The 10,560-nt window shown below is 57.2% G+C and overlaps 1 protein-coding gene across 2 annotated transcripts in view; it reads right to left on the reverse strand.

Annotated features, from left to right (window-relative positions):
- The window catches only part of COL6A3 (collagen type VI alpha 3 chain), a 75,523-nt gene that overhangs the window by 47,099 nt on the left and 17,864 nt on the right, over positions 1-10,560 (reverse strand). The window contains exons 3-7 of one of the 2 annotated variants that reach the window (XM_066344971.1): positions 9,485-10,069; positions 7,125-7,724; positions 5,204-5,776; positions 2,824-3,432; positions 1,044-1,649 (exon numbers count right to left, since the gene is read on the reverse strand). In XM_066344971.1, coding sequence (XP_066201068.1) covers positions 1,044-1,649; positions 2,824-3,432; positions 5,204-5,776; positions 7,125-7,724; positions 9,485-10,069 — 2,973 coding nt within the window. The remainder of the gene's footprint in view (positions 1-1,043; positions 1,650-2,823; positions 3,433-5,203; positions 5,777-7,124; positions 7,725-9,484; positions 10,070-10,560) is intronic. The other variant, XM_066344972.1, reaches the window with a different exon arrangement.

The raw sequence follows: 10,560 nt of genomic DNA on the forward strand, positions 1-10,560 counted from the left end.
TCAAGTCCTATCAGAAGTCTTCTCTAATACCGAGATATCCCATGGTCCACCATCCTGTCCATATTCCATCTTTGCAAGAGGCCATAGGTCCGTCTGGCTCAACCACAGGTGAACTTGTATTTTCATTTAAGTCCTCATGGCCCTGGCCGATTGGCTGAGTGACAGAGCGTCAGCCCAGAGTGCGGATGGCCCGGGTTCGATTCCCAGTCAGGGCACACAGGAGAAGCGACCATCTGCTTCTCCACTCCTCCCGCTCACCCTTCTCTCTCTCTCTCTCTCTCTCTCTCTCTCTCTCTCTCTCTCTCTCTCTTCCCCTCCCACTTCAGCCTGGACACTGAGGATGGCTCCATGGAGCCTTAACCTCAGGTACTAAAAATAGCTCCATTGCAAGCATGGCCCCTGATGGACATAGCATTGGCCCAGATGGGGGTTGTCAGGTGGATCCCAGTCTGGGCACATACGGGAGTTTCCCTGTCTATCTCCCCTCCTCTCACTTGAAAAAGAGAGGAAAAAAAAGCCTGACCAGGCGGTGGCACAGTGGACAGAGCGTTGAACTGGGATGCAGAGGACCCAGGTTTAAAACCTCGAATTCACCAACTTGAGCATGGGCTCATTTGGCATGAGCACAGGCTCACCATCTTGAGTGAGGGGTCAATGGCTTGAGCGTAGGATTATAGACATGACCCCATGGTCGCTGGCTTGAGCCCAAAGGTCACTGGCTTGAAGCCCAAGGTTGCTGGCTTGAGCAAGGGGTCACTTGCTCTGCTGGAGCCCCCCAGTCAAGGCACATGTGAGAAAGCAATCAATGAACAACTAAGGAGCCACAACAAAGAATTGATGCCTCTCATCTCTCTCCCTTCCTGTCTGTCTGTCCCTATCGGCCCCTCTCTCTGACTCTCTCTGTCTCTGTCAAAAAAAAAAAAAAAAAGGAAAAGAAGAAATGATTTTTTGAACTCATCATGAGTACCACGGATCTTTGAGCCTGCTACTTTCTGATGTCAAAGACCCTCGGCTCTGCAGCAAGGACAAACACTCGGACTCACCGGGCGGAGGAAAGCGAGTACTGGCCAGCATCCGCTGTATCTGCTCTGCGGTCAGGGTGGCGATGGGGGTCAGCAGCTTCTGCTCCAGGCTGGGCAGCTCCCGGAAGGTGCTCACCGAGAACACGTACTCGGGGCTCAGGGAGATCTTGACCAGCTCCTCCTGGTCCGCGTGCCTCGCGACGGCGAAGGGCGCCACGCCGGACTGCTTGAGCTCCGCCACCGGGTCGTCCACCTCGTCCTCGGACTTCCCGGAGGAGATGAGGACCAGGAACTGGGGGACGCCCTCCTCGATGCGGCTCCCCAGGGGCCTCTTGAAGATGTTCTTCGCCACGAACTCCAGGGCGTTCCCGAGGTTGAGCCGCCGCCCGCCCTTGGGCTGCAGCCGCCTCACCGCGTTCTGGACCTCGTCCTTGCTGGAGTGGGCGTTGAGAAAGAACTCCACCTTGGTGTCCTCGCTGAACTGGATGACCGCCACCCGGGTCGTGTCAAAGCCCACGTCCAGCGAGTCCACCAGCCTCTCAATGAGGTTCCGGATGTGCCGGAACTCAGGGGCGGCGCTCTGGGACCCGTCGATGAGGAAGACCACATCCTTCTTGTTGGCAACACCTGCGAATCAAACGCTGTCGTGGGTGTCACCTTCGCTGGCACCTGATTTCTTAGTGTTCGCAAACCCCCCCATGGTGTGTCACCTGACGGGCAAAGTATCCTACGTGCTGGTAAAACACCTGAGTCCTGGCACAGCGATTGCCAGTCAGGCAGAAGAGGAGGGACCGGCGGAGGAGCAGGATGGGTGACTCTGAGGGAAGCAGGGACGAGACACACAAGAGCCACATGGAGACAAGGTGAGGATGGCGTTTGGGGAAGAGGGGGCCTCAGCTGCGACGGAGGATGCTCGTTGGTCAAGCGAGATGGCACCTGAGAACTGAGCGCTGGGTTTTGCCAGGTGGAAGGGCATGCTGTGCGGGCAGGTGAGAGCGATGGACAGAGCGAGTGCGTGCAGAGTGGAGATGAAGGGAGTGTAAGAACCCATCCCAGTGGAGGCGGAGGCACCACTGCAGGGGACGCATGGGGGACAGCGTTTACCTCGGAGAGAAAGCAACATGTTTGTAGCCTGTAGGAAAGCACTCTGCCCACCCTCCGTGCAGAACTAATGACACAGGGGAGGGAAGAAGCAGGTGACACCCGTGAGCAGGTGAGAGGGGACCCCAGGGAGCAGAGACAGGTCCCCAGGGCCCAGGAGGGAAGCCGAGGGGCAGACACCGGCGTGGGGGAGGTCACATGGTGCATCTGACTTGCAACTCTCGGGGGGGCCAGGGGATTCCACGCCCCATCTCACGGTGAGCTGAGGGAGGAGAGCGCAGAAGAAGCAGAGTGGGGAGGAAGGAGAATGGGGGGGAGAGTCATTTTAAAGAGCGGACACGTGACTGGGCAGGAACGCCTTGACGGTAAAAGCAGACGCCCGCGCACATTGACTATGGCGAGACGTTCAGAGGGCATCCTCGGACACCGGCAGGTTGGGAAGCACCGTGTGAAAACACTCCTGTGGTGAATAAGCTTTGGAAAGGCGGCGTCCCCTGCTGTGCTGGAGATACCCAAAGCCCCCTGCCATTTCTGGCCCCCCGAGACCAAACACCCGCTCTCCCTAACTCTTCGTGGGATGCTAGTTTACACCTTAAACGACAGAGGAAGTATAACGGAGAACACTCCGCAGCCCTCACTCCAAACAAGTAACCCCAGAATGTTTCAAGGAACAGAACGATCCGAGGAGCCCCCTCCTCACCTGGCCTCACGGGAGGGGGTAGGACTGGCCGCAACCTGTTCACCTCCTGGCTGTTGAGCTGGGTCACCCTCTGGGAGATGTCCTGCTGGACGTCCTGCAGCTGCCCAAAGGTGGGGACGGCCACGGCAAAGTCCGGGAGGAAGGAGATGACCTGCATCTCCGAGACGTCGGCGTTCCCGATGCCGATGCCGATGGGCACCGCCCCGCCCCTCTTCAGGACCAGCGAGGGGCCCGCCACGTCGTCCCCAGACCTGTCGGCCGTGAGGACAATCAGGAGCTGGGGGACCCCGTCCTCTATCCTGCTCCCGGCAGAGCTGGTCAGGAGATTCCTCAAGACAAAGTCCAGGGCGGCCCCGGTGTTGGGGGTCGGCCCCCCAAGCAGGGCCAGCCTGCGTATGGCGCCGAGCACGCCCTGCTGGTCCATGTAGGAGTTCAGGTAGAACTCGGGCCTGGTCCGGTCACTGTACTGGACCACCGCCACGCGGACGCGGTCTGGGCCCACATCCAAGCTCTCCACCACTCTCTGGACGAAATCTTTCAGCAGAGGGAAGCCACTCCTGACGCCGTCAGAGCCGTCGAGCAGAAACACCACGTCCTTTTCACCTGAAACTGAGAGGGGACAGCCCGGGTGACTCACACAGGACACGCGAGGGACAGCTTCCTAGTCACTGTGGTGGGCGGAGTGACGGCCCCCCACCAATACATCCCAACTCGGGATTCCCAGAACTTGTCGTGGGGGGATATCCTTACGAGAAGGAGACAAGAGGATCGGGTTCAGAGGAAGAAGCTATGAGGACGAAGACAGAGGCCAGGGCAGAGAAGAGATGCCATGCTCCTGGAGTGGAAGGCGGAGGAAGGGCCACCAGCCAAGGAATGCTGGTGGAGTCTAGAACGCTAAGCAAGGCCGGGAAACAGAGAAGCCACCAGGACCCTCCAGGAGGTCCAGACGCCCAGTGGAACTGGTTTTAGCATGTCTGGACTAGAAAGCTGGAAGACGATGAATGGTTTTTGTTTTAAGCCCCTCATTGGGTGGTCATTTGTTTATAGGGGCCAGAGAACACGGATGCACCAGTAGATGCAGGTAGTCCCTCCATGTTGGCATTATTCGACACCTGAGGGCGGACGACAGTTACCTGGCAAAGGTGTGCTCAGGAAGAATCATGGAGGGGTCAGAGAGAGACAGATGGCAGACCCTGCACAGCCACGACCATGTTACAGATGGGCGGTTTCGATTAATTAGTTGCAAGTCACAGTGGGTTAAGGGGCAGGGGGGAAAAATGTAACCTAGATGTCCGGGTTACAATCCAAAACAGTCAATGTAGAAACTCTAGAGTCTCCTGTTGTTAATCTAGATGATGAACACGTGAAATTTATTGCTCTGTTCACTGCCTTGGTATCAGCAAATGGAAAGTGGTTGAACACAAAGGCATAATACAGACAGAAGATTCTCAGGCAGCGTGTACGGTGGGAATGTATCCACCTCTTGTCCGTCATGCCTTGTGTTTCTAATGAATATAGCAAAGGCATGCTAACACAATGACACCCACTTAAAATAAGATACAGGGAGGGCTGTGGTAGAAGAAGAAGAAGGAGACGGAGAAGGAGAAGAAGAAGAAGGAGAAGAAGCAGCAGCAGCCTGGTTTAGCTACAATGTAACCATGTTTTGTGGCTTTTATTGTGCATCCAGTAAAAATTGTGCTTTTTTTTTTTTCTGAAGTGAGAAGCGGAGAGGCAGAGGACAGACTCTCGCATGCACCCAGACTGGAATCCACCTGGCAAGCCCCCTATGGGGTGATACTCTGCCCATCTGGGGTCGTTGCTCTGTTGCTCAGCAACTGAGCTATTTTAGCACCTGAGACAGAGGCCATGGAGCCATCCTCAGCACCCAGGACCAACCTATACCAACCAAGCCATGGCTGTGGGAGGAGTAGAGAGAGATCGAGAGGAAGGAAGTGAGAGGGGGAGGGATGGAGAAGCAGATGGGCGCTTCTCCTGTGTGTCTTGACCGGGAATTCAACCTGGGACATCCACATGTCGGGCTGACGCTCTACCACTAAGCCAACTGGCCAGGGCCAAAATTGTGTTTCTTAAAAGGATTTTTAACTACTGAATTGTCTACATCTTTATCATGATTCTTATCATGAAATACTCCAATGTCCCTAAAAATAATCACTCTGATTCTCCTGTTTTGCCCTAAAGAGCAGTTGGAGAGTCCAAGCGGGGGAAAGAAAAAATCTTATTTCATTGTTCCAGCAGAAACCCTCTATTAATTTCCCGCCTTCCCTGGAAACCCAAGGAAGTCTTCAGTCCGAGGACCCCGGAGCCAGCCCTCCGTGGGAACACCGCGCCGCCGTAGCAGCCGGAAACTTCTACGCCGTACCTGGTGCTGGCGGCCCGGTTTGCACGGTTTTTAAGAGATTCACAATCTGCGGCTGCAGGTCTCCGATCTTGGGCAGCGACTCGGCCGCCAGGATGAAGGCGGGGGACGGCACGATGAGCTCCAGCTCGGCAGGGTCCGCGTTCTTGGCCTGCAGGACGAAGGGCACCAGCCCGCTCTGCTTCACCCTCTGCGCTGCCTCCTCCACGGGGTCGCTCGACCTCCCCGCCACCAGCAGCACCAAAAACTGGGGCACCCCGTCCTCGATCCGGCTCCCCGCCGACTTCACGAAGACGGACCGGAGCGCGTAGTCCAGGGCGGAGCCAACGTTCAGGGGCCGGCCTGTCTTGATCTTCATCTTCTTCACCAGGTTCAGGATTTCGGGCTTGTTCAGGTGCTCGTCAAAACGGGACTCCATCCTGACGTTGTCACTGTACTGAGCCACGGCCACGCGGGTCCCGTCCGGCTTCACGTCCAGCTCGCTGATGACCTTGTAGAGGAAGTCCCGGACGGTGGGGAACTGGCCCATGATATTGGCTGAGCCGTCGAAGAGGAATAAAATGTCCCGCTTGCTTTCTGCAAGAAGGAGGAGAGGAAGGTGAGGAGGACACAATAAGGTGCAAAGACACAACGGGCGTCAAACCAAAACGTCAGCCCGGCAGCACCGGCCTCTGGGAACGGGCGTCTACGCGACACACCTGCCGATCACGGCACCAGCAAGGTGAGACAAAACGCTCGCCCCGCCCTCATCCAAACGTCCATTTCAAAAATAGTGCAAATTTGCAAAGGACGAGGGTCATCAGACAGGCCTACCCGGTCAATCATCTGGGTTTGTTTTGTTTTCTAACAGAACAAGACCGTGAAAACCCCAGAGGGCTCTGTTCTTGCACCGGGGAAGGGGGGCAATCGCTCTAGACAGACGCTGTGTTCCAATTATCAACTGAACCACGGAGCACGTGGTCCTTATCGTTCTTTGGCTTAAAAAAAAAAGATTGGCCTACCGCTACTGACCAAAGGCCTGTATGGGTTAATCACCCAGGACACGAACGTATGGACTCTACCTGGATTGTCTTTTCATTAAGCTGAAGGCTATGGATGGGGACCCAAAATAGTGTTTATCATTTGCGCTGTGGGTTGGCTCCTAGTCACTGCTCTCCAATCTGCTGTATTTAGACAACAACAAAAAAAAGGGGGGGGGGGGTGTGTGACAGCCCAGATGGGGCTACAACAGGTAACGGGAACACAATCTTCTGTTCAGACAATCCTGAGGATTCGTGGGACCAGGTTTCATTGCCCTGAGCTCTCTGGCCACCCACGCAATGCCAGCAGGCTGGTTGAGCTAATGACGCTTCCGTGTCTCTCCACCACATCCATTCACCCTCAGAGCCATGGTCCAGACTTCCTTGGCCAATCGTCTTACCATCACATAAAGCCTTCTGATGGGTGTGTAACAAATGATTTTCTAGATACAGCAGATTTTGGACAAGGTAAGAAATGTCACCCAAAGAAAAGAACGGTGATTTCCCACCGATCCTGAGGCCCCCTTGGGGGTGGTGGGGAGCTCGTCTCTGTCTAGCTGCACCCTCTCACCTCCACCTGGATTTGCACCCCAGAATCTTCACAGGCATTGGGAAGGAGGGGGTGGAGGGAGAGCCTCTGGACAAAGAAACAGAAGCTGGATTGTCTAAGCCCTGCCTTCCCTGACGGGACGCCCTGTAGACAGAGAATGCAAACTTCCCGGCACAGTGTCTCAGCCCCCCCCCCACACACACACACACACACACACAAAGTCCTTCAGCCAGAAGGAGTCAGTCGGCTCTCTACGACTTTCCTGGGTTGACCAGGCTCCTGAGTCCAGGTTGGGCCGCCCGCCCGGCCGGGAGGTGCCCGGAGAGGGAGCTGGGAGGGAGGAGGGGGGCTTTACCTGGCTGAGCGAGGAGTACTTCCTCCACACCTCCACTAACATAGGTGGTGAGGGGCTGAATCAGCTGCTGAGGCAGAGCCGGCAGGGAGCTGAAATCGTCCATGAGATACACCAGGCTCGGGTTAAACGCAATGTGCTCCAGCTCGGCCTTATCCGCCTCCTCAGCCCCCACACAGAAGGTCAGGACGCCCTCGCGGGCCAGCGCGTTGGCGGCCGGCAGGTAGGCGTCCTCGGACCGCCCCGCCATGAGGAGCAGCAGGAGCTGTGGCACGCGCTGCCGGATCCGGCTGCCGCCGGCCTCGGTGAAGTGGTTGGCGTGGACGTAGCGCAGGGCCGAGCCCGCCTTCAGGCCCGACCCCCCCTGCAGCTGCAGCCGCCTCAGGTGGGCGAGCAGCTCGGGCTTGGTCTGGTAGGTGTTTAGGGAGAACTCCGTGACCGGAGTGTCGCTAAACTGCACTAAACCCACACGGATACGGTCGCTTCCGACATCGAGGCCGTGAACTACGTTCGTGACAAAGTCTCGCACGTAGGGGAAGTGGGTGTGTCCGACGTGGAGCGATCCATCCAAAAGAAAGATGATATCCCTTTGGTTTGCGTGAACTGCGGTGAAGCACAGAGAACAAGGTGAGACATACACGCCCGCCCGCGCGGGGGTCTCCTCATGTGTGCCCGCACCGTGGGCCACACATGCCGACACGTAAGACACAGGACACAGTGAGGCAAAGCACGCCCGCCTCGTCGAACACGGCCGAGGGCGGCCCGGTTCCCTCCGGAGCGACGGCTGCTGGCGAGGCACCTGGACAGCCACGGTCACGAGACGGAGTTGGCTCACAGAGAGACAGACGGCCAGAGGCAGGAGGCTTTCAACCGACAGCAGTGGCCGGAATCCTTGAGCCAAAGCACTCTCCCTGCCGGGGAACTGATTCTGCAAGGGTTGCCATGGCACTCTGCCTCTCTCGCCTCTCAGACCACGGTCACGGCCAGGTTTACAGGCACGAGACTGGGTCCCCCGCGGTTCACCTCTAGGCGTCCGCAGAGATTTCCACTCACAGAGAGATCAGGAGGGTTAACCCACATTAACCTGAGAACGTGAATTCTCTTATGACTAAAAAAAGCCAATCAATAAAACTTAGTAAAATTCATCTGTTCTCATCTTGAGGTCTCCCTAGGAGCACCCCACCCATTTGTCATTCTCTACTGTCCTCTCTTCCTAACGGGCATCACGGGGTTGCCGGGCGGTAACCCGACAGACAGGGTGCCATTGGGGATCCCCGCAGCTGAGGTCACAGGGTGGCGGAAACAGGTTTAAATGCAAAGGGTCTACTGGCTGCGCTTGGCTAAGGGTGTGCCCTCGAAGAGTCAGACCTGCCCGTTCTCAAATGAGTAATGTGTTTTCCAACACGTTGAGTACATGCCTTCGCGGGGGGGGGGGGGGGGGGTTATTTCCCGTCTCTTCCCTGGTGTCTCGCTAACATGCAAACCTAACAACTCCTTTTATCCTACGTCTTCTCACATTATGCTTTGACTATGACAGTGTGGATTAAAATTTTTAAGAAAGAGAGAAAGAAAGAGAGACAGGGAGAGAGGCTCTTAGAAGACCAGCGAGCACACGTGCATGCAACATAGACCAGCTGTTGGCAGGGAAGCTGTGAGGCAGGGAAGCTTTGTCTCCTTAATGCACCTTCAGTAAGGACAGTGCATTATACGTATTCCGTGCGTCAGCCCCTAGACTGCTAGCCTGTGTGTGTGTGTGTGTGTGTGTATGTGTGTGTGTGTGTGTGTTTTAAAGTAACTTTCCACTGATAATCATATTAAGTGAGGGATTTGAACAGTCCCTGAGTTTTTCTCTTTCCACCCATTCATTCACTATACACCCCACGAAAGGACGTCCCTCAAAGAGAGAGGAGAGAGGGCGTTGATGTTCTGTGCGGGTCGGGGTTGGGGTTGGACGGCTCAGAAACCGGCCCTCGGCTCGGGAGAGGAGGCATCACGCCACGTGGTGGGGGAAGGAGGCTGGCAGGTGTCACCGGGAGACACAGAGCACTGGGACCTGAGGAGGGTTGGGAACAGAGAGGTGGCCTCCTCGGTGACCAGGTTCAAGGACAGGGGGGGGGCCCTGGAGCCTGTAGTTGAAGTCGCACAGCTCTCACTGCGTGACCGTGGAAGGAGTACAATTCTGGTGTGGCATCTGTGGGCAGGCAGGTGTGTCAAGAGGCCCCTAAGCTCAGGGGACCCGGAAACCTGGAATCAGTCTCGCTTATCGCTCTGAACATGAGTAAAACATCCTCTTGTCTCCCAAAGGCTCTGCCCGGAAGTCACCCTTGCGGTACGTCCCACACCCTCCTACGCCCCACCCGTACCTTCGGTGGTGCCAGAGAGGGTCTTGAGAGGCGACAGCAGGGCGGGCAGGATGCCCTGCAGAGGGGCGGCTCGGAACTCGGCCGGGCTGAACACCAGGGACGCGTCAAAGGCCACGTCCCTCAGCTCGGCGGGGTCGGCAGCCTTGCTCCCCACGGCGAAGCACAGGATGCCGTTCCGCTTCAGCTCCTGGGCCGGCTGGCTGACGGCGTCCACGGACTTACCGCCCGTGACCAGCACCAGGAGCTTAGGGACGCCCTCGGCGGCCCGGTGGCCGGCGGCGCTGGCGAACAGGCTGTTGCGCACAGAATCCAGAGCGGAGCCCGTTCTCAGGGCCGGGCCCCCCAGGGGCCTCATCCGGCGCACGGCCGCCATGGCGTCCTTCTTGTTGGGGTGGCTGTTGAGATAGAACTCTGGCCTGACGGTGTCGGCGTACTGAGCCACGGCCACCTGGACGAGGTCCGGTCCGACCTCCAGCCTCTGGATGACTCTGGCAATGAACTCGCGGACGGCGTTGAACTCGATCTGTCCCAGGGCCGACGAGCCGTCCACCAGGAAAACTATGTCCCGCTTGTTGACTTCGACAACTGTAGGTAGCAACACGAGCAGGTGAGTAGAGCCGTCCTGCCAAGCCCGTTCCACTACGACTCTACACAGCTAACTCCATTCACAGAAGGTCCCCGTTGGCCCAGGCTGACGCCCGGCCTGCGGGGGAGCCTGTCGTAACACACACCCACGCGCGTCCGGACGGCGGCCGCCTTCCCTACCCGGCTGGCAGGCTGGCATCTATCCCCCACCCACTCGGCAGTGTTTACAGAATTGTTGCCCAGAAAGAGATTAAGTGTGAGTGGCCACCTGGTTAGCATGTTGTCACTAAAAAAAAAAAAAAAAAGCCCTGGCCGGTTGACTCAGTGGTAGAGCGTCGGCCTGGCGTGCAGAAGTCCCGGGTTCGATTCCCGGCCAGGGCACACAGGAGAAGTACCCATCTGCTTCTCCACCCCTCCCTCCTTCCTCTCTGTCTCTCTCTTCCCCTCCCGCAGCCGAGGCTCCATTGGAGCAAAGATGGCCCGGGCGCTGG

The sequence above is a fragment of the Saccopteryx leptura genome, chromosome 7, assembly GCF_036850995.1.
Source record: "Saccopteryx leptura isolate mSacLep1 chromosome 7, mSacLep1_pri_phased_curated, whole genome shotgun sequence".
NCBI classification, from domain to species: Eukaryota; Metazoa; Chordata; class Mammalia; order Chiroptera; family Emballonuridae; genus Saccopteryx; species Saccopteryx leptura.